Source organism: Loxodonta africana, chromosome 24 (genome assembly GCF_030014295.1).
Source record: "Loxodonta africana isolate mLoxAfr1 chromosome 24, mLoxAfr1.hap2, whole genome shotgun sequence".
Taxonomy (NCBI): Eukaryota; Metazoa; Chordata; class Mammalia; order Proboscidea; family Elephantidae; genus Loxodonta; species Loxodonta africana.
The window spans coordinates 33938551-33965714 of record NC_087365.1 but is presented as its reverse complement, the minus strand read 5'-3'; the positions used below and the strand labels follow the sequence as shown (position 1 = coordinate 33965714).

Genomic DNA, 27164 nt, shown 5'->3' with positions numbered 1-27164 from the left:
TGTCTTCTTTCACCTGGTGGACCACGGCAGTGTCATCACTGGTCTCCTTGCTGCTACCCTTGCCCCTCCAATCCGTTCACCACTCAGTAGCTAAGGAGGTATTTTAAAAAATCTGAATTATGATCATATCCCAGCCCTGCTTGAAATCCTTCAGTGGACTTCCCATTGCTCTTGGCCATCTGGCGCTAGCCTACTTCTCCAGTCTCACCTCTAGTTCACATCACTCCAACTACATTGGCCTGTCTCATTGCAAGCTCATTGTACCCTCAATCCCCTCCTCCCTACACACATCACTGACAACTCTTAATGTCAATGGCTCCTTCTCATCCTTCAGGTCTCAGCTTAAATATCACCTCCTCAGACAGGCTGTCTTAGTTATCTAGAGCTGCTATAACAGAAATACCAAAAGTGGGTGGCTTTAACAAACAGAAATTTATTCTTTCACAGTCCAAATTCAGGGCACCAGCTCCCGGGAAAGGTTTTCTCTCTCTGTTGGCTCTGGGGGAAGGTCCTCCTTGGCATCAATCTTCCCCTGGTCTAGGAGCCATAGTATTTTCAGTCACCTCATATGCATGTGAAGGCTGGACAACGAATAATGAAGACTGAAGAAGAATTGATGCCTTTGAATTATGGTGTTGGCGAAGAATATTGAATATACCATGGACTGCCAGAAAAATGAACAAGTCTGTCTTGGAGGAAATATAGCCAGGGTGCTCCTTAGAGGCCAGGATGGCGAGACTTTGTCTCCCGTACTTTTCGGACCAGTCCCTGGAGAAGGACATCATGCTTGGTAAAGCAGAGGGTCAGTGAAAAAGAGCAAGACCCTTGATGAGGTGGACTGACACAGTGGATGCAACAGTGGGCTCCAGCATAACAATGATTGTGAGGATGGCGCAAGACTGGGCAGTGTTTCATTCTGTTGTACACAGGATTGCTATGAGTTGGAACAGACTCAATGGCACCTAACAACAACAGCAAGAGCTTCTCAGTGCAGGGACCCTGGGTCCAAATAATATGCTCCACTCCTGGCTCTTTTTGTTTGGTGTTAATGAGGTCCCACTCTTCTCTGCTTGCTTCTCTCTTTTATATCTCAAGAGAGATTGACTCAAGATACAACCTAATCCTATAGATCGAGTCCTGCCTCATTAATGTAACTGCCTCTAATCCCACCTCATTAACATCATAAAGGTTAGGATTTAGGACACATAGGATAATCAATCACATCAGATCACAAAATGATGGAGAACCACACAATACTAGGAATCATGGCCTAGCCAAATTGATACACATTTTGGGGAGACCCAATTCAATCCATAACACAGGCCTTCCTCAACCACCCAATGCTACTAACTAAAGTAGGGCCCCCAGTGACTCATTGCTCCTGTTCTGTTGTCCTCATAGGTCTAATTTTATTTGTATGCTTACTTCTATTTTGTATGACTCACTGCTAGACTATATGCTCCAACAGGGCAGAGACTGGGTCTGTCTTGCTTACAACCATTATTAGTGGGTATGTGCCTTTTTTGCTCCAATTCAGCATCTACTCACCCTTACTAACAGCTACCATTGCCTTCATGGTGTGCTGTGGTAACGCCCAAAGCCCAAACCAAACCTACTGCGATTAAGTCAATTCTAACTCATAGAGCTACCCTGTAGGACAGAGTAGAACGGTCCCATAGGATTTCCAAAGCTATAAGTCTTTACAGAAGCAGGTTGCCACATCTTTCTCCCTCGGAGTGGCTGGTAGTTTGAACCACTGAGCAGCCGAGTGCTTAACCACTGTACCACTAGGGCTCCTTGTGGTAAGGCAAGCATGGTAAATTCATCATGTGACTTTCTACAGATTCTTTCTCCCTGCTGCCCTACACACAGCCAAGAGGCAGGTACAGGACTAAGTCTCAATCTCACGCTGTTTCCAAGAACCCTGACTCTTAAGTGGCGTGACACAAGGTTTTTAAAGAGTTTACTCATTCTATGGCTGTACCTGGCCTGCCTGGGTTCTAACTATTCCAAGCCTGGCTCTCCAACCTTCTCTTTGATCCAGTGGGCTCCCTCACAGCCTTCTAATTAATTTTCTTGATGTATAAAATGGCCAGAATCTGTTTCTGTCATTAGGAATCAAAGAAATGCACTGGATACAACTGTATCTCTAGAGCCTAGCACAGGACCTGGCAAATGGTAGGTGCTCAATAAATGTCAAAGGAAAAACTACACAGGTGTGTGGCTTTAAACTGGTTACTTAATATCTCAAGAGCCTTAATTTCTTCCTCTAGGTAACCCACATATCATCTGGGATCTCTGGTTTGTCAGGGAGAAATCAACCTTGTATGCTCCTTTATTATCTCCCTCTTTTCTATTCTCTACCCCTCCTTCTTAGCTATAACAAAATAACCCAACTCAACCCAACCCAGCTCAACCCAACCCAAATTCCTCTCATCTTCTCAGGTAGAGCAGCTTAAACGCAATATCTGGACCTAACATTTAAAGCCTGGTTCTGCCACTTACTAGCCACATGACCTTAGATAAATTACTAAATCTTTTTGTGCCTCAGTTTCCTCATCTGCTGGGGTGATGAGGAAAATAAGAGTACCTATCTTGTTGTGGGTGTTAAAGGAAGTAATATACGCCTTTGAATTATGGGGTTGGCGAAGAATATTGAATATACCATGGGCTGAAAGAAGAATGGAAACCTTGTTGGAGCAGTGGTTAAGAGCTACAGTTGCTAACCAAAAGGTTGGCAGTTCAAATCCCTCAGGCGCTCCTTGGAAACTCTATGGGGCAGTTCTACTCTGTACTATAGAGTCGCTATGAGTTGGAATCGACTTGATGGCAATGGGTTTTTGGTTTTTGGACAGAAGAATGAACAAATCTATCTTGGAGGAAGTACAGCCAGAATGCTCCTTAGAAGTGAGGATGGTGAAACTTTGTCTCACATACTTTGAACGTGTTATTAGGAGGGACCAGTCCCTGGAGAAGGACATCACGCTTGGTAAAGTAGAGGGTCAGCAAAGAAGAGGAAGACCCTATATGAGATGGATTGACACGGTGGCTGCAACAGTGGGCTCAAACATAGCAACAACTGTGAGGATGGCGCAGGACTGGGCAGTGTTTCATTCTGTTGTATACTGTGTCCCTGAGTCGGAATTGACTCGACCCAACAACAATACATGCAAAGCACTTACAATAGTACTTAGTACATAGTAAACACTCAATAAGTGTTAGCTATTAGTATTACTATTCTCATGTTTTTGTTGCATAAGCTTCTAGATAGGAGCCCTGGTGGCACAATGGTTAAGTGCTCAGCTGCTAAACCACCAGCCACTCTGTGGGAGAAAAGACCTGGTGATGTGTTCCCATACTGTTGTTGTTAGGTACCAGTGAGTAGGTTACAACTCAGAGTGACCCTACGTACAACAGAGTGAAATACACCATCCTCACAATCGTTATTATGTTTGAGCCCACTGTTGCAGCTACTGTGTCAATTACAGCCTGGAAACCCTATGGGGCAGTTCTGCCCCATCCTATGGGGTCACAGTGAGTTAGAATCCACTGGATGGCACATAACAAGAACAAGCTACTAGATACCTATGCCTTCTGGGTAATGTTTTTCAAAGTATGGCTCTTGAACCAACAGCATCAGAATTATCTGGAACAATTGTTAAGAATGCAGGTTTCTGGGCTCCACCCCAGACGTAGTGAATCAGTCTCTAGGGCAGAACTAGGAAATCTGCATTAAAAAAATACATCTCCCATATGATTCTGATACACACATCTTTTCTTTAAGATATTGAGATATAATTCACACACCATAAAATTTACCCATTTAATGTATATAGTTCAGTGGTTTTCAGTACATTCACACAATTGTGTGATGATCACCACAATCTAATTTTAGAACATTTTCATCACCCCAAAAAGATACCCCATACCCTTTAGCCATTACACTTCAGCCTTCCCAATCCCCTCGAGTCCTAGACAACCTCTAATCTAATTGCTATCTCTATGGATTTGCCTATTCCGGACATTTCATTTAAATGGGATCATACAATATGTGATTTTTTGGGACTGGCTTCTTTAGCTCAGTATGTTTTCAAAGTTCATTCATGTTGTGGCATGTATCAATTATTTCATTCCTTTTTTATCGCCAAGTAATATTCCATTGTATGAATATAACACATTTTGTTATCCACATTCATGGACAAACAGAATGGACATTTGTGTTGTTTCTACTTTTTGGCTGCTATGAACAATGATGCTATGAACATTAGTATTCAAGTTTTTATGTATATGTGTGTCATGGGTTGAATTGTGTCCCCCCAAAATATCTGTCAACTTGGCTAGGTCATGATTCCTTACTAGGAAAGTAGGATTGTATGATTGTCTACCATTTTCTCATCTGATGTGATTTTTCTATGTGTTGTAAATGCTATCAGTATGATGTAATGAGATGGATTAAGTGACAGTTATATTGATGAGATCTACAAGATTAAATAGTGTCTTAAGCCAATCTCTTTTGAGATATAAAAGAGAGAAGCGAGCAGAGAGACATGGGGACCTCATACCACCAAGAAAGCAGTGCCGGGAACAGTGGGCATGCTTTGGACCTGAGGTTCCTGTGCTGAGATGCTCCCAGATCAAGTGAAGACTGATGCATCACAAGGACCTTCCTCCAGAGCCAACAGAGAAAGCCTTCCCCTGGAGCTGGTGCCCTGAATTTGGACTTCTAACCAACTGGACTGTGAGAGCATAAACTTCTCTTTGTTAAATCCATCCACTTGTGGTATTTCTGTTATACCAGCACTAGATAACCAAGACAATATGTTTTCATCTCTCATGGGTATATATTCCACTCTAGCTATGAGTGAAATTGATGAGTCCATATGGTAACTCTATGCTTAACATTTTTTGTTTCTTTATTGTGCTTTAGGTGAAGGTTTACAGACAAAGGTGGTACAGTGGTTAAGTGCATGGCTGCTAACTGAAAGATTGGAGGTTTGAACCCCCAGCCATTCCACAGGAAAAGATGTGGCAGTCTGCTTCTGTAAAGATTTACAGCCTCGGAAACCTTATGAGGCAGTTCTGTTCTGTCTTATAGGGTTGCTATGAGTTGGAATCGATTCCATGGCAACGGATTTGGTTTTGGTTTAGTAGTTATGAAGTAGTATCTCATTGTGATTTTGATTTATAGTTTCCTGAGGCTAGCGAGAGGAGCCCTGGATAAGCAGTGGTAAAGAGCTTGGCTACAGGTTGGAATCAACTCCACAGTAGTGCGTTCTATTTTTTGGTTTGAAGTCTAGTGATGTTAAGCATCATTTCATATGCTTATTGGCCAGTTCTTCTATGTAGAAATGTCTCTTGAGATCTTTTGCCCTAAACGAATGATTTCTTTTATAAGGATCAGCACAAAGGTGGTTCCTATGAGGTGGAGGTTAAAGGTGTCCCAAATGTCCTACTTTCCCAAGCCACTGTACCACTCCATCATCTCTAACATCTACTGCTCCCACTCCCCTCAGTACTCTTCCTCCTGTCTTTGGGTTCCCTAATTCGCTGCAAAGTCTCACAGAACTCACAAATCATATAAAGGAAATGGCTCACACATTTGTGGAGGCTGGCAAGTTCCAAATTCATGGGTCAGGCGTAGGGTTCTTTCAGGCCCTCAGTTTCTGCCCAAAGGCATTCAGCTTCCTCGCTCCATGAGCTGGGAAGCCCACTGCGCTGTCTTCTGTGGGTCTCTCCTGCCTTGGTGATTGTGGGCACTTCTCTTTCCTCTCAGGTGGTTCATTTCAAGCCCAATGGGATGGCAAAACTGATCAATCCCCTTGGTGGGCTGCTATTACTCTATTACATAGTCCCGCCCAGTCACCTGAGTGGGAGTTACAAGACCATGGTTAGAAAGGCCACACAAAAAAGCAATCCGTTACACTACATGCCCATTTTTAAAGTGGGTTGTCTTTTTGAGTTGTACAAGTTCTTTATAAATTCTTGATGAAAAGTCCCTAGTTAGATACATGATTTGCAGATATTTTCTCCCATTCTGTGGACTCTTTTCATTTTCTTAATGGTGTCTTTTGATGCACAAAAGTTTTTAATTTTGATGGAGTCCAATGCATTGATGTCTTCTTTTGTTGCTTATGCTTTTGGTGTTATAGCTAAGAAACTATTGCCTAACCCAATATCATGAAGACTTACTCCAATGTTTCTTATTTTTAAGTTGTTATTTTTAGCTCTATCATCCATACAAACTAATGTTTGAGAACCACTGGTTTGGGTCACAGCTTCTACCCCCACTGGCTAATTACTATTTTTTTTTTTCCAATGACAATCCTTATCCTAAGAAGAACTTTCAAGTCATCTGTCAGGATGATTTTAATAATAATATGACAGCTAACTGACATACATTATTGAGCACTTGGTATGTGCCAAGCATTTCGCATTGCATTATCTTGTTCAATCTTCACTATCATACTAGTGTTGCAATCACCTCCACTTATCAGGCAAGGAATCTGAGGCTCAGAGAGGTAAATAACTTGTTAAAGGTGAAAGCAAAGAACTGGCAGAGATCAGATTTGAACAGCTTTGTCTGGCTCCAGAGGCAGTGTTCTTAGCCTCTCCTCCCTACACTAGCTCTACAATGATGTAATATACATATTTCCTCCTTTTACATAAAAAGAGATACCAACACCTACATCTTTAGGAAAGGTTGAACAGACTAAATGAACTCATATGTATTAAAAGTACAGCACAAATCAAAACCGCAATGAGATATCATCTCACCCCGATTAGAATGGTAATGATCAAAATAACAAAAAACAATAGATGTTGATGAGGTTGTGGAGAAACTGGAACCCTGCTCCATTGCTGGTGGAAATATAAAATGGTACAGCCATTGTGGAAAACGGTTTGATGGTTCCTCAAAAAGCTGAACATGGAACTACCACATGGCCCAACAATTCCAATCCTAGATATATACCCAGTAGTGAAGGCAGTAACACAAACAGAAACCTGTGCTCATTCCAATGTCCACGGCAGCACGCTTTTCACAATAACCAAAATATGGAAACAACTGAAATGTCCATCAACAGATGAATGGATAAACAAAATCTGGTATATATGTACTTACAATGGATTATTATTCAGCCATAAAGAGAAATAAAGTCCGGATGCACGCCACAACATGGATGAACCTTGAAAACATTTTGCTGAGTGAAAATAAGTTGCAAAAGGACAAATACTGTATGATCTCACTTATATGAAATAAGCAAATATATAGAAACCAAAAATTAATAGTGGTTAACAGGTGTGGGAAGGAAGGGAAAAGGAGTTTTTGCTAAGGGGGCAGTGAGTTTACGCTAATGGTGGTAAAATAATTTGGAAAAGGATAGTGAGAATGGTTGCACAACTTGAAGAATATAATCAACGTCACTGAATTGAACATGTAAAAACTGTTGGTGTATTTTTTTCTTTTTTTTATTTATTGAACTTTAGATGAAGGTTTACAGAACTAGTTTCTCATCAGTTAGTACACATGTTGTTGTATGACATTGGTTAACAACCCCACGACATGTCAACACTCTCTCTTCTCAACCCTTGGTTTCCTATTACTAGCTTTCCTGTTCCCTCCTGCCTTCCAGTCCCTGCCCCAGGGTTGGTGAACCCCTTTAGTCTTGTTTTGTTTCATGGGCCTGTTGAATCTTTGGCTGAAGGATGAACCTCAAGAGTGGCCTCATTACTGAGCTGAAAGGGTGTCCAGGGGACACACTCTCAGGGTTTCTCCAGTATCTGTCAGGCCAGCAAGTCTGGTCTTCCTTTTTGAGTTAGAATTTTGTTCTACATTTTTCTCCAGGAACCTCTACTGTGATCCCTGTCAGAGCAGTCAGTGCTGGTAGCCAGGCACTATCTTGTTGTACTGGACTCAGTCTGGTGGAGGCCATGGTAGATGGTCCATTAGTCCTTTGCACTAATCTTTCCCTCTTGTCTTCAGTTTTCTTCATTCTTCCTTGCTCCCGAAGGGATGAGACCAGTGGAGTATCCTAGGTGGCCGCTCATAGGCTTTTAAGACCACAGATGCTACTCAGGATTGGTGTATGTTTTGCTATGTATATTTTCATCACAATTAAAAAAAAAAGTATGGCACAGTGCTTTGCACTCAGTGGACGAGAATACCTCTCTCTATTCCTTCTTAATTTTCTCCTTACCCTCTCCCAGGTGATCTACTCCTCCCAATGGTTCAGCAAGCTATCAGCCTGGGGCTGATTTTTGCACTCCCCTAGCATCCTGCTCCCTTTTTTCCTTCTCCCATCAGGGTATGTGATATTATTTTTACTTGTGTTATTCTTTTTGACTGTCTTCTACTATTACTCTTCTCCTCTACTACTCTCCAAGCTCTACAAAGGCAGAAGGGGGGCCATGGTGGTGGTGCAATATTATCACTGCAATATTCCCTAATACCCAGTATAGCCTGCACATACAGTGATCTTTTAAAAATGTACATTTGGAGAGTTATTGCTTAAAGGGTGCTGAATTTCTGTTAAGGGTGATGAAAAAAATCATCAACAGATAGTAGTGACGGTTGCTCAACACGGTGAACATACTGTCACTTAACTGTACATGTAAAAATGGTCGAAATGGCAAATGCTTTGTAAAATACATTTTACTACAACAAAATAATTTTAAAAAATGTACATCTGATTACATCACTTTCTGGTTTAAAATTCTTCAATGGCTCAATGGGTTGCACTTTGATAAAAACCAAATTCCCAATCAAAGCCAACAGGTACCTGCCTCACCACCCACACATTCTACCACTCTGTTCCCTGGCCACTCCCACTTGGGCCATACTTTTTCATTTCTGATCCTCAAGCACACCTTGCTGTTTCCTGCCTCAGGACCTATTTCCTCCTCCTGGAAACTCTGATTAGTTTTTAATCCTTCAGGTCTCAGCTCAAATGCCACCTCTTTCCAGAGCCTTCCCTGATCACTTCCAGGAACTGTTACCATTGCTCTTTGCCAACACTTATTTTTAATTACGCACCAGTTTTATTTTCTTCAGAGAGCTCAAATTTCCTTGTACCTTTATTTAATACTAATATAGAACATGTGAGCACTTACCACAAGCAGTTGCCATACATTAACTAGTGAGGTGGCATGCTGTTTAATGCTTATCAACTGGTTCTCAAAACCAAAATGCCCTGATTTGTAGTTTGTTGATTTATATAAACACTGGCACCAGGGCGAATTACAAGCTACCAACCGGAGGTAACCGAACTCCCATTTGAGAAGAGGACAGCGGCATACCATTATATAGTATTTCTGCCATAGATTTAGCGGTTATAACCTCAAGAGTACAGATAAAACTATAAAACAGGTAAAATAATGAGGAAGTAACGAGTTTTTAGTATTTTTGCCTTTGTTTTTAATTGAATTAACTGTAAACTTACATTCTTTAATTTTTAACAATGTGTTTAACCGCTTAGCAAAATCTCTAAACATTTCTCAATCGTCTAAGGCGAGCCTGTACCAGCCAACTCCAGTGCATTTTCCAGACCTGACGTACAGAAAGTTAAGCAACTTGTTCAAGGTCAGAAAGCTAGTAAGTCTGTCTACTACTCCAAAATGTATCCTCAGAACCCAATATAGTGCCTAGCATAAAGCTGGCGTTCAATAAACACCTGTAGAATAACTAAATGAATCAATATTTAATACTCTTTAAAAAATATACACTTAAGAATGAACTAGCTTTTAAACTCGCTCATAAGCCCAGGAAGAAAACTGCTTTCAACACAGCTCCACCTGCCGCGGTTTTGCGCTTCACCTGTTCTTGGGGAAGGCGTCGCCCTACGGTTTGAAACAAGCTTGAGCCGCCTCGCTTTCCGTCGTCCTGGCCAGCCTCGCCGCAAGGCCTCCTGGGGGTGTTAGTACCCAAGTTGGGTTGTACCGGCGGCAGCTGCGGCGCGCGCGGGATCGCAGAACTACAGGGAGTGGCGCGCAGGCCACGGGGCTCTTCCGCCTGGCCTTTCCCTCCCCGCCTGCGCGCCCGCCCCAGCTATCATGGCGGCTCCCTTGGCCCTGGTGCTGGTGGTGGCTGTGACCGTGCGGGCGGCCTTGTTCCGCTGCAGCTTGGCCGAGTTCATTTCCGAGCGGGTGGAGGTGGTGTCTCCACTGAGCTCTTGGAAAAGAGGTGAGGCCACTGGCTCGGGTAGGGTGCCAGGTCCCGCCTGCGCTGTCCCGGCTTCCGTGAATGGGAGGCAGGGGCAATGGCCTTGAGCGCGCTGTTCTGAAGGAACTGACCCGCTTCTGGAGTGCTTGGGGAGGGCGTGGGGCTGGGTGCTGAGGGCGGGGCCGTTGAGAGGAGAGGGCGTGGGGCGGGGTTGTGAGGCGAACGTTCTGGGGCCTGACCACCTGAGGGGGCGTGTCCCGTTGAGGGGCCAAAGCCTAGGGACGTCGTCCATGGAAGGTTTCGGATTAGAGGCGGTGGTCCTGGGTGGAGTGGGATTTGGAGAGGTGATTGGGATTTAGTGCAGGATGGCGGGCAGTCCTACCCTGGAATAGGGGATGTGCGTGGCGGGGGGGGGGCGGGGGTGAGGGGGCCAGGCTTGCCTAAGCAAGGAGAATGTGTATGAGTGTGTGTTTACCGCTTCTCACTGTGGGTCTTGCAGTGAAATTTTTCCTACTATTCCTTCTTATTTAAATTCTTCATCAAACATTGTTTTATAGTAGCACTTACAATGAGATGCATTTTAGGCTGGAGAAGCCACAGGCTGGTGGAGGAGAAAAGACAAGCAGGTAGTTATAATCATGGAAGAGAAGTGTACTTCCTGTGTCCACCCAGTTCCTTCCTTAGCGTTTCTGACCCTGAATAAACCATTTCTTTCTTTCCCAGCTTCCTAAAGATGCTGGATTTGAGATGCCTTTTGAAGGATGTAGATTAGACAGAGGTGCAGTTCCAGGCACAGAAGATAAACAGGATCAAAAAATGTTCAAGGACGTGAAATATCTGTTTACCTTGGGGCCAGAATTTGAAAGTTTATTTAAAAACAAAACAAGTTTTTTATTTAACTGAAGTGTAATGTACATACAGTGCACATATAGTAAGTGTAGAGCTCAATGAATTTTTATAAGCCGAATACACCCAGATCAAGAAACAAAACATTACCAGCACTCCAGAAGTCCCCTTATGCCCTTAAAAAAAAAAGAAAAAATTAAATGCTAGAGCTTTGACGTTATCCCATAGATGTTTTAGGATACGAAATGGCATAATAAATGGGTGTTTTATGGATAATCAGAGCTAAAATTTTTAAAATAGTATGTATCAGGGACTATCAGAAACCCTGGGGGCGTAGTGGTTAAGTGCTACGGCCGCTAACCAAAATGTCAGCCGTTTGAATCCACCACGTGCTCCCGGAAACTCTATGGGGCAATTCTCCTCTGTCCTACAGTGTCAGTATGAGTCGGAATCGCCTCTACGGCAATGGTTTTATGGGTAAGCCTTTTACATGCCTTTTCTCATTTAATCTGCACAGTAATTCTGTGAGATAGATGCTGTTATTTTTTCCATTTTACAGTCGAGGAAACAGATATAGTGAAGTTAAGCAACTTGCCCAGGTTTCCCAGTAATTCATGTGTGAGATACTAAGAGGTTGGACTTGATATCTTTGTATATAATTATTTATTGAAATAAAGCCACTTGGTTTCTGCTTTCTTCTGGGTACCAGGGGACCCAAGGCAGCATTAGGCCCTCCTCCCACTGGTCTCGTAGTGCGTTGTACATGCCTCTGTTAAGAGTACGGTTGTTGTTGGGTGATACGGAGTTGGTTTCAACTCATAGTGACCCCATGTGACAGAGTAGAACTGCCCCATAGGGTTTTCTTGGCTGTAATATTTATGGAAGCAGATTGCCCGGTCTCTCTCCCATAGAGCTACAGGGTGAGTTCAAACCGCCAAGTTTTTGTTTGCGCCACTTGGGGACTCCTAGATACTGTTATTAGCCTCATTTTATAGATGAGAAAATTGGGGTACAGAGAGATTAAGTCACTTGCCCCAGGTCACGTAGCTAATAATGTCTTATGTGAAGAGCTAGCAAGCTTTTCGCATGACTCTTGCACCGGAGTTGATACTATCTTGTGTAGAAGTCTGTCAGTAATAATAGTGGAACCCTTCTGCTGTATTTTGGTCTTTCTTCAGCCTCTGACCCCAAAGATTAGGAGTTAGTATGTATTTAGCTTCTTGAGTTCAGGATAGAGCTCAGGGTATTGATGCTTATTTAGAAATACACCTCCAATGAGAGTCAGGGTCAGCAGTGGTATCGCTTTTGATACCACTACTTCAAAAAATTTTTTTATTGTAAAGTAAATACAGAGGCAGGAAACCACACATAACAAATATATTGCTCAGTGAATTATAATAAGGTGAACATTTTTATATCTGTCATCCAAGTCAAGAATCAGAACTTTGCTACCCATTCCAGAAGCCTCTTCCACATGTCTCATCCCAGCCAGAGCCCTCTTCCTCCCCTCTGGTAACCATTCTCCTGACTATTAAGTAATGATGTCTTTGCATTTAAAAAGACGTTTTATCACCCAAATGAGCAACCCTAAACACTATAGTTTAGTCTTCCCCTTATAAAAATGTTTTTATATGTCTTTTATAGCTCTTAATCTCTGAGGGTTTCTGGCAATCCCTTTCTTTTCTTTAATATTTTTCTGTTGTAGAACTAAGACTGTTTGACCTGTAGAGTTCTTTTCCTGACTGTTTGTTCTTGGTATAGTTCAATAAGTTCCTCTGTCTTCTGTATTGCCTGCACATTGGTAGCTTTTTGTTTGTTTTTAACTTTATTTGAAATTTTAGACTTACAGAAGAGTTGTGAAGACAGTGCAGAGAGATTCCATATACCCTTCATTCAGCCTCCCTTATTGTTAACATCTTATATAACTACAGGCGTGTTGTTAGGTGCCATTAAGTAGATTCTGACTCATAGTGACGCTGTTTATAACTGAATGAAACACTGCCAGGTCCTGCAGTCATCCTGACAGTTATTGTTATATTAAGCCCATTGTTGCAGCCCCAGTGTCAATCCATCTTGTTAAGGGTCTTCCTCTTTTTCACTGACAGTCTACCAAGCATGATGTCCAAAGCTTGTGAGACAAGTCTCACCATCCTTGCTTGTAAAGAGCATTCTAGCTGTCCTTTCAAGACAGATTTATTCATTCTTCTGGCAGCCCATGGCATATTCAGTATTCTTCACCAACACCACAATTGGTCTTCCTTGTTCGTTGTCCAGCTTTCACATGCGTATTGTGCTATTGAAAATATAATGGCTTGGGTCAGGTGTACCTCACTCCTCAAAGTGATATCTTTGCTTTTTAAACTTTAAAAGAGCTCTTTTTCAGCAGATTTACCTAATGCAATCTGTTACTTGAATTCTTGACTGTTGCTTCCACGGGCGTTGGTTGTGGATCCAAGTAAAATGAAATCCTTGACAACTCCAGTCTTTTCTCTGTTTATCCTGATGATGCTTGTTGGTCCAGTTGTGAGGATTTTTGTTTTCTTTATGTTGAGGTGCAATCCGTACTGAAGGGTGTAGTTTTGATTTTCATCAGTAAGTGCTTCAAGTGTTCTTCATTTTTAGCAAGCAAGGTTGTGTCATCTGCATATCCTAGGTTGTTAACGAGTCTTCCTCCAATCCTGATGCTGTGATTTTCATATAGTCCAGTTTCTTGGATTATTTGTTCAGCATACAGATTAAGTATGGCGAAGGATCCTATGGGAAAAACATTGAACACAAGAAGCATCAAAAGAAGTTGGAAGGAATACACAGAGTCACTGTATCAAAAAGAATTGGTTGATGTTCAGCCACTTTAAGAGGTAGCATATGAAAAGAACCTATGGTACTGATGGAAGAAGTGAAGCTGCACTGAAGGAAATGATGAAAAACAAGGCTCCAGGAATTGACGGAATATCAGCTGAGATGTTTCAACAAATGGATGCAGTGCTGGAGGTACTCATTCATCTATGCCAAGAAACTTGGAAGACAGCTTCCTGGCCAACTGTCATGGATTGAATTGTGTCCCCCCAAAATATCTGTCAGCTTGGCTTGGTCATGATTCCTGTATTGTATGATTGTCTACCATTTTGTCATCTGATGTGATTTCCCCATGTGCTGTAAATCCTATCACTGTGATGCAATGAGATGGATTAATGGCAGTTATATTGATGAGATCTACAAGATTAGATAGTGTCTTAAGCCAATCTCTTTTGAGATCTAAAAGAGAGAAGTGAGCAGAGAGACATAGGGACTTTATACTACCATGAAAGCAGTGCTGGGAGCAGAGTGGGTCCTTTGGACCTGAGGTTCCTGTGCTGAGATGCTCCCAGACCAAGGGGAGACTGATGCATCACAAAGACTTTCCTCCAGAGCTGGCAGAGACAGAAAGCCTTCCCCTGGAGCTGATTCCCTGAGTTTGGACTTGTAGCCTACTAGACTGTGAGAGAATAAATTTCTCTTTATTAAAGCCATCCACTTGTGGTGTTTCTGTTATAGAAGCACTAGATGACTAAGACTCCAGTCGACTGGAAGAGATTCATATTTGTGTCCAGTCCAAAGGTGATTAAACAGAACGGGGAAATTATTGATCACTATTTTTTTTTATTATTGATATCACACATAAGTAAAATTTTGCCGAAGATCATCCAAAAGCAGCTGCAGCAGTACATCAATAGCGAACTGCCAGAAGTTCAAGCTAGATTAACAAGAGGTTGTGGAATGAGGAATATCATTTCTAATGTCAGATGGATCTTGGTTGAAAGCAGAGAATACCAGAAAGATGTTTACCGATATTTTATTGACTATGCAAAGGTATTCGATTCTGTGGATCATAACAAATTATGGATAATATTGCGAAGAATGGGAATTCCAGAACACTTAACTGTGCCACGAGGAAGCTGTACATAGACCAAGAGGCAGTTCCAACAGAACAAGGGGATACTGCATGGTTTAAAGTCAGAAAAGCTGTACGTAAGGGTTGTATCCTTTCACCATACTTACTCAGTCCTTATGCTGTGCAAATAACTACAGGCATACCTCCTTTTATTGCTCTTCACAGATATTGTGTTTTTTTTTTTTAAGATATTGCATGTTTTACAAATTGAAGGTTTATGGGAATCCTGCGTTGAGCAAGTCAATCGGTGCCATTTTTCCAATAGCATGTGGTTACTTCATGTCTCTGTCATATTTTGGTAATTCTCACAATATTTCAAACATTATTATTACACCTGTTATGGTGATCTGTGATCAGTGATCTTTGATGTTACTATTGTAATTGTTTTGGGGCGCCACGAACCATGACCATGTGAGATGGTGAACTTAATTGATAAATGTGTGTGTTCTGACTGTTCCACCAACTGGCCGTTTGCCTGTCTCTCTCCCTCTCCTCAGTCTTTCCTATTCGCTGAAACACAACAATATTGAAACTACGCCAGTTAATAACCCCACAGTGGCCTCTAAGTGTTCAGGTGAAAGGAAGAATGGCGTGTCTTACTTTAAAATCAGAAGCTAGAAATGATTGAGCTTAGTGAGGAAGGCATGCCAAAAGCCAAGATAGGCCAAAAGCTAGGCCTCTTGTGTCATACAGTTAGCCAAGTTGTGAACGCAAACGAAAAGTTCCTGCACGAAATGAAAAGTTCTACTCCAGTGAACACACCAATGGTAAGAAAGGGAAACAGACTTAATGCTGATAGGGAGAAAGTTTTAGTGGGCTGGATGGAAGATCAAACCAGCCACAACATTCCCTGAAGCCAAAGCCTAATCCAGAGCAAGGCCCTAACTCTCTTCAGTTCTGTGAAGGATGAGAGAGATGAGGAAGCAGCAGAAGCAAAATCTGAAGCTGGCAGAGGTTGGTTCATGAGCTTTAAGGGAAGGAGCCGTCTCCAAAACCTAAAAGCACAAGGTGAAGCAGCAAGTGGTCATGTAGAAGTTGCGACAAGTTATCTAGAAGATCTGACTGAAATGATTGACGGAGGTGGCTGCACTAAACCACAGATGTTCACTGCAGACAGAACACCCGTAGGTAGGAGAAAGATGCCCTCTAGGACTCCCCAGCTAGGGAGAAGTCAGTGCCTTCCTTCAGAGCTTCAGGAACAAGCTGACTAGTTAGGGGCTAATGCAGCTGATGACTTCAGGTTGAAACCAGTGTTCATTTACCATTTGGAAAATCCCAGGGCCCTTAAAAATTATGCTGAATCTACTCTGCTTGTGCTCTGTAAACCGGAACAACAAAGCCTGGATGACAGCACATCTGTTTATGACATGGTTTACTGAATATTTTAAGCCCACCGTTGAGACCGACGGCTCAGAAAAAAGATTCCTTTCAAAACATTACTGCACTTTTACAATGCACCTGGTCACCCAGGAACTCTGATGGAGTTAATAGAAGGAAATTAATGTTGTTTTCATGCCTGCTAATGCCACATCCATTCTGCAGCCCATGAATCAAGGAGTAATTTTGACTTTCAGGTCTTATTATTTAAGAAATACACTTTGTAAGGCTATAAAAAAAAATAGCCACCATAAATAGTGTTCCTCCAATGAATCTGGGCAAAGTAAATTGAAAACCTTCTGAAAAGGATTCACCATTCTAGATGCCGTTAAGAACATTGGTGATTCATGGGAGGAGGTCAAAATAGCAACATTGACAGGAGCTTGGAAGAAGTTGATTCCAGTCCTTGTGGATGACTTTTAGTGGTTCAAGACTTCAGTGGAGGAAGTGACTGCAGATGTGGTGGCAACAGCAAGAGAACTAGAATTAGAAGTGAAGCCTGAAGATATGACTAAATTGCTGCCATCTCATGATAAAACTTTAATGGACGAGGAGTTGCTTCTTATGGTTGAGCAAGGAAAGTGGTTCCTTGAGATAGAATCTACTCCTGGTGAAGATGTTGTGAACATTGTTGAAATGACAACAAACAATTTAGAATATTACGTAAGCTTAGTTGATAAATCAGTGGCAGGGTTTGAGAGCATTGACTCCAATTTAAAAGAAGTTCTGTGGGTAAAATGCTATCAAATGGCATCATGTGCTACAGAGAAATCTTTTGTGAAAGGAAGAGTCGATCGATGTGGCAAACTTCATTGTCTTATTTTAAGAAATTGCCACAGCCACCCCGACCTTCAGCAGCAACCACCCTGATCAGTCAGCAGCTATTGACATCGAGGAAGACCTTCCACTAGGAAAAACATTGCAACTCACTGAAGGCTCAGATGATGGCTAGCAGTTTTTACCAATAAAGTATTTTTTAGTTATGTGTATTTTTAATTTTTTTTAGGAATAGTGCTATTGCACACTGAATAGTCTACAGTATACTGTAAACATAATTTTTATATGCATCGGGAAACCAAAAAATTGACAGGACTCGCTTTATTGCTGTATTTGCTTTATTGCAGTGGTCTGGAATTGAGCCTACAGCACCTCCACAGTATGCCTATATAGTAAAATGATCAAAACTGAAAGAATACCATTGATGCAGTACTATTAATTAAACTGTAGTTGTTATTCAGATTTTACCAGTTTTTCCACAATTGTCCTTTTTCTGCTCTAGGACTCTATTCAGGATCCCATATTGCATTAAGCTGTCATGTCTCCTTAGTCTTCTCTGATTTGTGACAATTCCACAGCCTTTCCTTGCCTTTTATGACTTTGGCAGTTTTGAAGAGTGCTGGTCAGATATTTTTGTAGACTGTTCCTGAATTTGGTTTTGTCTGATGTTTTGTCTTGGTTAGATGAAGGTAACGGATGTGGGCAAGAAATACCACTGAGATGATGTGCCCATCTGAGTGCGTTATGTTAGGGGGCACATGATATTGAAATGTTTTATTTCTGGTGATGTTAACCTTAATCCCTTGGTTAAGATGGTGTCTGCCAGGTTTCTCCACTGTAAAGTTACTGTTTTCCCTTTGTAATTAATAAACATTTTGGAAGATATACTTTGGGACCCTGCAAATATCCTGTTTCGCCTTAAACTTTTGCTGACTAATTTTTGCCTTTATAAATTGATCTTGCCTGTGGTAATTATTACTGTGGTCTTCTAATGGTGATTTTTCTATTTTCCTAATTCCTTCTTTTTTTTTTAATTAAAAAAAATACTGTTATTTTGGAGAAAATTTACATGCAGGTTAGGTTCTCATTTAACAATTGCTGTACGTATTATTCAGTGACATTGGTTAGAGTCTTCATAGTGTGTCAGCATTCTTATTTCCATTCTGATTGTTCTGTTTCCATTAATCTAGCTTCCTTGTCCTCCCCTTACCTTCTCATCTTTGGTCTAGAGTAAATGTTGACTCTTAGGCTTTATTTAGATGATTGTTTAGAGGAGCACAGTACTCACAGGTGATAGATATTGTTTATTTTATGAGATCCTCTGTCTTTTGGCTGGTGGTGACCTGTAGGAGTGGTTTGAGTTCCAAGTTTAAAGGGTACCCAAGGCAATAGTCTTGGAAAGTCCTTTAGTTTCTACTGATTCAGTATGTCTGGCTTTTTTTTAGGAATTTGAGTTAACTTTTTTTTTAAGCATTTTTTTTTTATTGTGCTTTAAGTGAAAGTTTACAGCTGAAGTTAGTTTCTCATACAAATTTTATACACACGTTGTGTGACCCCCAGCTGCTATCCCTGTAATATGTCAGCACACTCCTTTCCACCCCAGATTTCCCGTGTCCATTCAACCAGCTCCTGTCCCTTTCTGCCTTCTCATCTTACCTCCGGACAGGAGCTGCCCATTTAGTCTCATGTATCTACTTGGACTAAGAAGCACGTTCTTCACAAGTATCACTTTATATCTTATAGTCCACTCTAATCTTTGTCTGAAGAGTTGGCTTTGGGAATGATTTTAGTTCTGGGTTAGCAGAGAGTCCGGGGGCCTTGCCTTCTGAGGTTTCTTCAGTCTCAGTCAGACCATTAAGTCTGGACTTTCTATGTGAATTGGAGTTCTGCACCCCACTTTTCTCCTGTTCCATCAGGGACTCTCTGTTGTGTTCCCTGTCACTGCGGTCATTGGTGCTATCCGGGCGCCATCTAGTTCTGGTCTCAGGCTAATGGAATCCCTAGTTTATATGGCCTTTTTTGTCTCTTGGGCTCATATTTTCCTCGTGTCTTTGGTGTTCTCCATTCTCCCTTGCTCCAGGTGGATTGGGACCAATTGATGTATCTTAGATGGCCACTCAGTAGCTTTTAAGACCCCAGACGCTGCTTATCTAGGTGGGATGCAGAACATTTTCTTAAAAAACTTTCTTATGCCAGTAGACCTAGATGTCCCCTGAAACCATGGTCCCAAGACACCGCCCCCCCCCCCACTACAGTGTCCCTCGAAGTATTTGGTTATATTCAGGAAACTTCTTAACTTTTCGTTCAGTCCAGTTGTGGTGACATTCCCTGTATTGTGTGTTGTCCTTCCCTTCGCCTAAGATAATTTTAGTGAATACCCCTTTCCCTCCCTCCCCACCCTTGTAACCATCAAAGAATGTTTTCTTCTGTGCTTAAACCTTTTCTTGAGTTCTTATAACAGTGGTCTCGTAGAATATTTGTCCTTTTGCGACTGACTAATTTCACTCAACATGGTACCTTCCAGATTCATCCATGTTAAGAGATGCTTCGCGGATTCATCGCTGTTATTTATCATTGTGTAGTATTCCATTGTGTGAATATACCATAATTTGTTTATCCATTCATCCGTTGATGGGCATTATGGTTGTTTCCACCTTTTTTCTCTTGTGAACAGTGCTGCAGTGAACATGGGTGTGCATATATCTATTCGTGTGATTGCTCTTATTTCTGTAGGATATATTCCAAGGAGTGGGGTTGCTGGATTGTGTGATACTTGTATTTCTAGCTTTGTGAGAAAGCACCAAATTGATTTCCGTAGTGGTTGTACAATTTTACATTCCCACCAGCAGTGTATAAATGTTCCAGTCTCTCCACAACTTCTCCAGCGTTTATTATTTTGTGTTTTTTGGATTAATGCCAGCCTCGTTGAGGTGAGATGGTATCTCATTGTAGTTTTGATTTGCATTTCTCTAATGGCTAATAATCGTGAGCATTTCCTCATGTAATCTGTTAGGCACCTGAATGCCTTCTTTGTTGAAGTGTCTGTTCATATCCTTTGCCCATTTTTTAAAAAATAATTTTTATTGTGCTTTAAGTGAAAGTTTACAAATCAGGTCAGTCTCTCACATATAAACTTATATACACCTTACTACATACACCCACTTACTCTCCCCCTAATGAGTCAGCCCGCTCCCTCCTTCCAGTCTCTCCTTTCGGGACCATTTTGCCAGTTTCTAACCCCCTCTACCGTCCCATCTCCCCTCTAGACAGGAGATTCCTTTGCCCATTTTTTAATTGGGTTATTTGACTTTTTATTGTTGAGGCTTTGCAGTATCTTGTAGATTTTAGAGATTAGACACTGATCAGATGTGTCTTAGCCAAGAATTTTTTCCCAGTCTGTGGGTTGTCTTTTCACTCTTTTGGTGAAGTCTTTGGATGAGCATAAGTGTTTGATTTTTAGGAGCTCCGTCTAGTTTCTCTTCTGGTGTTTGTGCATTGTTAGTAATGTTTTGTATACTGTTTATGCCATGTATTAGGGCTCCTGGTGTTGTCCCTATTTTTTCTTCCATGATCGTTTTAGATTTTATGTTTAGGTCTTTGATCCATTTTGAGTTTGTTTTTATACACAATGTGAGGTATGGGTCTTGTTTCATTCTTTTGCAGATGGATATCCAGTTACGCCAGCATCATTAGTTAAAAATACTGTTTTTTCCCCATTTAATGGACTTTGGGACTTTGTCAAATATCAGCTGCTCATAGCTGGAGGAATTTACATCGGGATTCTCAATTCTCTGCCATTAGTCTATGTGTCTGTTGTTGTACTAGACCAGGCTGTTCTGACTACTGTGACGGTATAATAGATTCCAAAATCAGGTAGTGTGAAGCCTTTCACTTTGTTCTTCAGTAATGCTTTACTTATCTGGGGCCTCTTCCCTTTCCATATGAAGTTGGTGATTAGTTTCTCTGTCTCATTAAAAAAATTTTTGGAATTTGGATCAGAATTGCATTATATCTGTAGATTGCTTTGGGTAGAATTGACATTTTCAAAATGTTGAAACTTCCTATTCATGAGCAAGATATGTTTTTCCACGTACGTAAGTTTCTTTTGGTTTCTCGCAGTAGTGTCTTGTAGTTTTCTTCGTGTAGGTCTTTTACTGATTTATTCCTAAGTGTTTGTCTTCTTGGTGGCTACTGTAAATTGTATTGATTTGGCGATTTCCTGTCCGAGGTTCTCTTCATTGGTGTAAAGAAATCCAACTGATTTTTGTATGTTTATCTTGTATGCTGATACTTTGTTGAAATCTTCTGTTAATTCCAGTAGTTTTCTTGTGGATTTTTTAGGATTTTCTGTGTACAGGATCATATCATCTACAAATATGAATATTTTTACTTCTTCCTTACCAATTTGGATGCCCTTTATTTCTTTCTAGCCTAATTGCTCTGGCTAGGACCTCCAGCACAGTGTTGAGTAAGAGTGGTGATGAAGGGCATCCTTGTCTGGCTCCCGTTCTCAAGGGGAGTGCTTTTAGACGTTCTCCGTTTAGGATGATGTTGGCTGTTGGCTTTGTATAAATGCCCTTTATTACACTGAGGAATTTCCTTTCTGTTCCTATTTGCTGAGAGTTTTTATCATGAATGGGTATTGGACTTTGTCAAATGCCTTTTCTGCATCAATTGATAAGATCGTGTGGTTTTTGTCTTTTGTTTTATTTATGTGATGGATTATATTGATTGTTTTTCTAATGTTGAACCATCTCTGTATACCTGGTATGAATCCCACTTGGTTATGTTGAGTTGTTTTTTTGATATGTTGTTGAATTCTATTGGCTAGAATTTTGTTGAAGATTTTTGTATGTATGTTCACCAGGGATATTGGTCTGTAATTTTCTTTTTGTTGTTGGGTCTTTACCTGGTTTTGGTTTCAGGGTTATACTGGCTTCATAGAATGAGTTTGGGAGTATTCCATCCTTTTATGTGCTCTGAAATACCTTTAGTAGTAGTGGTGTTAACTCTTCTCTGAAAGTTTGGTAGAATTCTCCAATGAAGCCATCAGAGCCAGGGTTTTTTTTTTGTTGGAAGTTTTTTTTTTTTTTTTTAATAATTTTTATTGTGCTTTAAGTGAAAGTTTACAAATCAAGCCAATCTCTCACACAAAAACTTACATATACCTTGTTACATACTACCAAGTACTCTCCCTCAATGAGACAGCCCGCTCTCTCCCTCCACTCTCTCTTTTTGTGTCCATTTCGCCAGCTTCTATCCACCTCTACCCTCTCATCTCCCCTCCAGGCAGGAGATGCCAACATAGTCTCAAGTGTCCACCTGATCTAAGAAGCTCACTCCTCACCAGCATCCCTCTGCAGCCCATTTTCCAGTCCAATTCATGCCTGAAGAGTTGGCTTTGGGAATGGTTCCTGTCCTGGGCCAACAGAAGGTCTGGGGGCATTGACCACGGGGGTCCTTCTAGTCTCAGTCAGGCCATTAAGTCTGGTCTTTTTATGAGAATTTGGGGTCTGCCTCCCACTGCTCTCCTGCTCCCCCATGGGTTCTGTTATGTTCCCTGTCAGGGCAGTCATCAGTTGTGGCTGGGCACCATCCAGTTCTTCTGGTCTCAGGATGATGCAGTCTCTGGTTCATGTGGCCCTTTCTGTCTCTTGGGTTCATAATTACCTTGTGAGCTTGGTGTTCTTCATTCTTCTTTGATCCAAGTGGGCTGAGACCAATTGATGCATCTTAGATGGCTACTTGCTAGTGTTTAAGACCCCAGACTCCACTCTTCAAAGTGGGATGCAAAATGTTTTCTTAATAGATTTTATTATGCCAATTGACTTAGATATCCCTGAAATCATGGTTCCCAAACCTGCTACACTGGCCTTCGAAGCATTCAGTTTATTCGGGAAACTTCTTTGCTTTTGGTTTAGTCCAGTTGTGCTGACCTCCCCTGTATTGTGTGTTGTCTTTCCCTTCACCTAAAGTAGTTCTTATCTACCAACTAATTAGTGAATACCCCTCTCCCACCGTCCCTCCCTCCTTCCTCTTGTAACTACAAAAGAATGTTTTCTTCTCAGTTTAAACTATTTCTCAAGTTCTTACAATAGTGGTCTTATACAATATTTGTCCTTTTGCAACTGACTAATTTCACTCAGCATAATGCCTTCCGGTCTCCTCCATGTTATGAAATGTTTCACAGATTCCTCACTGTTCTTTATCGATATGTAGTATTTCATTGTGTGAATATATCATAATTTATTTATCCATTCATCCATTGATGGGCACCTTGGTTGCTTCCATGTTTTTGCTATTGTAAACAGTGCTGCAATAAACATGGGTGTGCATATATCTGTTCACATAAAGGCTCTTATTTCTCTAGGATATATTCCAAGGAGTAGGATTGCTGGATTGTATGGTAGTTCTAGCTTTTTAAGGAAGCGCCAAATCGATTCCCAAAGTGGTTGTACCATTTGACATTCCCACCAGCAGTGTCTAAGTGTTCCAATCTCTCCACAGCCTCTCCAACATTTATTATTTTGTGTTTTTTGGATTAATGCCAGCCTTGTCGGAGTGAGATGAAATTTCATTGTAGTTTTGATCTGCATTTCTCTAATGGCTAATGACTGTGAACATTTCCTCCTGTATCTGTTAGCTACCTGAATGTCTTCTTTAGTGAAGTGTCTTCATATCTTTTGCCCATTTTTTAATAGGGTTATTTGTTTTTTTGTAGTTGAGTTTTTGCAGTGTCACGTAGATTTTAGAGATCAGATGCTGATCGGAAATGTCATAGCTAAAAACTTTTTCCTAGCCTGTAGGTAGTCTTTTTACTCTTTTGGTGAGGTCTTTGGATGAGCCTAGGTGTTGGATTTTTAGGAGCTCCCAGTTATCTAGTTTTTCTTCTACATTCTTTATAATGTTTTGTGTACTGTTTATGCCATGTATTAGGGCTCCTAACATTGTCCCTATTTTTTCTTCCATGATCTTTATTGTTTTAGATTTTATATTTAGGTCTTTGATCCATTTTGAGCTTGTTTTTGTACATGGAGTGAGGTATGGCTCTTGTTTCATTTTTTTGTAGATGGATATCCATTTATGCCAGCACATTTGTTAAAAAGACTGTCTTTCCCCCATTTAACTGTTTTGGAGCCTTTGTCAAATATCAGCTGCTCATATGTGGATGGATTTATGTCTGGATTCTCAGTTCTGTTCCATTGACCTATGTATCTGTTGTTGTACCCGTACCGGGCTGTTTTGACTACTGCGGCAGTATAATAGGTTCTAAAATCAGGTAAAGTAAGGCCTCCCACTTTGTTCTTCTTTTTCAGCAGTGCCTCATTTATCTGGGGCCTCTTTCTCTTCCATATGAAGTTGGTGATTTGTTTCTCCATCTCATTAAAGAAGTTGTTGGGATTTGGATTGGAATTGCATTAAATGTATAGATCGCTTTCGGTAGAATAGACATTTTAACAATGTTAAGTCTTCCTATCCATAAGCAAGGATGTGTTTCCACCTATGTGGGTCTTTTTTGGTTTCTTGTAGTAGTGTCTTGTAGTTTTCTTTGTATAGGTCTTTTATGTCTCTGGTAAGATTTATTCCTAAGTATTTCATCTTCTTGGGGGCTACTGTAAATGGCATTGATTTGGTGATTTCCTCTTCGATGTTCTTTTTGTTGGTGTAGAGGAATCCAATTGATTTTTATATGTTTATCTTGTACCCTGATACTTTGCTGAACTCTTCTATTAGTTTCAGTCGTTTCAGTCGTTTTCTTGAGGATTCCTTAGGGTTTTCTGTATATAAGATCATGTCATCTGTAAATAGAGATACTTTTACTGTTTCTTGCCAATCTGGATGCCCTTTATTTCTTTATCTAGCCGAATTGCTCTGGCTAGGACCTCCAACACAATATTGAATAAGAGTGGTGATAAAGGGCATCCTTGTCTGGTTCCCGATCTCAGTGGGAATGTTTTCAGGCTCTCTCCATTTAGGATGATGTTGGCTGTTGGTTTTGTATAAATGCCCTTTATTATGTTGAGGAATTTCCCTTCTATTCCTATTTTGCTGAGAGTTTTTATCATGAATGGGTGTTGAACTTTGTCAGATGCCTTTTCTGCATAAATTGATAAGATCATGTGATTCTTGTCTTTTGTTCTATTTATGTGGTGGATTACATTAATTGTTTCCTACTGTTGAACCATCCCTGCATGACTGGTATGAATCCAACTTGGTCATGGTGAGTTATTTTTTTGAATGTTGTTGAATTCTATTGGCAAGAATTTTGTTGAGGATTTTTGCATCTACGTTCATGAGGGATATAGGTCTATAATTTTCTTTTCACCTGGTGTCTTTACCTGGTTTTGGTATCAGGGATATGGTGGCTTCATAGAATGAATTTGGTAGTATTCTGTCCCTTTTTATTCTCTGAAATACCTTTAGTAGTAGTGGTATTAGCTCTTCTCTGAAAGTTTGGTAGAACTCTGCAGTGAAGCCATCTGAACCAGGGCTTTTTTTTGTTGGGAGTTTTTTGATTACCTTTTCAATCTCTTCTTTTGTTATGGGCTTATTTAGTTGTTCTACCTCTGTTTGTGTTAGTTTAGGTAGGTAGTGTGTTTCTAGGTATTCGTCCATTTCTTCTAGGTTTTCAAATTTGTTAGAGTACAATTTTTCATAGTTATCTGATATGATTCTTTTAATTTCAGTTGGGTCTGTTGTAATATCGTCCATCTCATTTCTTATTCGGGGTATTTGCTTCCTCTCCTGTTTTTCTTTTGTCAGTTTGGCCAATCATTTATCAATTTTGTTGAGTTTTTCAAAAAAACCAGCTTTTGGTCTTGTTAATTCTTTCAATTGTTTTTCTGTTTTCTATTTGATTTAGTTCAGCTCTAATTTTTATTATTTGTTTTCTTCCGGTGCCTGTGGGTTTCTTTTGTTCCTCTCTTTCTATTTGTTCGGTTTGTAGGGATAATTCTTTGATTTTGGCTCTTTCTTCTTTTTGGATGTGTGCACTTATTGATATAAATTGGCCTCTGAGCACTGCTTTTGCTGTGTCCCAAAGGTTCTGATAGGAAGTGTTTTCATTCTCATTGGATTCTCTGAATTTCTTTATTCCATCCTTAATGTCTTCTATAATCCAGTCTTTTTTGAGCAGGGTATTGTTCAGTTTCCAAGTGTTTGATTTCTTTTCCCTGCTTTTCCTGTCATTGATTTCCACTTTTATGGCCTTATGGTCAGAGAAAATGCTTTGTAATATTTCAGTGTTTTGGATCCTGCTAAGGCTTGCTCTATGACCTAATATGTGGTCTATTCTAGAGAATGTTCCGTGTACAGTAGAAAAGAAAGTATACTTGGTTGCTGTTGAGTGGAGTGTTCTGTATATGTCTATGAGGTCATGTTGGTTGATTGTGGCATTTAGATCTTCTGTGTCTTTATTGAGCTTCTTTCTGGATGTCCTGTCCTTCACCGAAAGTGGTGTGTTGAAGTCTCCTATTATTATTGTGGAGCTGTCTATCTCACTTTTCAATGCTGATAGAGTTTGTTTTATGTATCTTGCAGTCCTATCATTGGGTGTGTAAATATTTAATAGGGTTATATCTTCTTGGTGTATTGTCCGTTTAATCATTATGTAGTGTCTTTCCTCATCCTTTCTGATGGATTTAACTTTAAAGTCTATTTTGTCAGAAATTAATATTGCCACTCCTGCTCTTTTTTGATTGTTGTTTGCTTGATACAATTTTTTCCATCCTTTGAGTTTTAGTTTGTATCTCTATGTCTAAGGTGTGTTTCTTGTAGGCAGCATGTAGACGGATCTTGTTTTTTAATCCATTCTGCCACTCTTTGTCTCTTTATTGGTACGTTTAGTCCAGTTACATTCAGGGTAATTATGGATAGGAATGAATTTAGTTCTATCATTTTGATGTCCTTTTTTGTGTGTTGTTGACAGTTTTTTTTTCCCAGTTAAGTTTATGTGCTGAGTGGATTATCTTTATATATTGTCCTTTCCTTATATTTGTTGTTGTTGATTTTATTTCTGCTGAGTCTCTATTTTTTTCTTGTATTTTATTTTGATGAGTAGGATAGTTTGTCTCCTTT

General features: G+C 40.6%; 1 protein-coding gene across 2 annotated transcripts in view; it reads left to right on the top strand.

The window, feature by feature from the left end:
• Positions 1-10014: 10014 nt before the first annotated feature.
• PIGU (phosphatidylinositol glycan anchor biosynthesis class U) overlaps positions 10015-27164 on the top strand; it is a 116183-nt gene continuing 99033 nt past the window's right edge. The window contains exon 1 of one of the 2 annotated variants that reach the window (XM_023550163.2): positions 10015-10177. In XM_023550163.2, coding sequence (XP_023405931.1) covers positions 10048-10177 — 130 coding nt within the window. In that variant the 5' untranslated portion in view covers positions 10015-10047. The remainder of the gene's footprint in view (positions 10178-27164) is intronic. The other variant, XM_003411669.4, reaches the window with a different exon arrangement.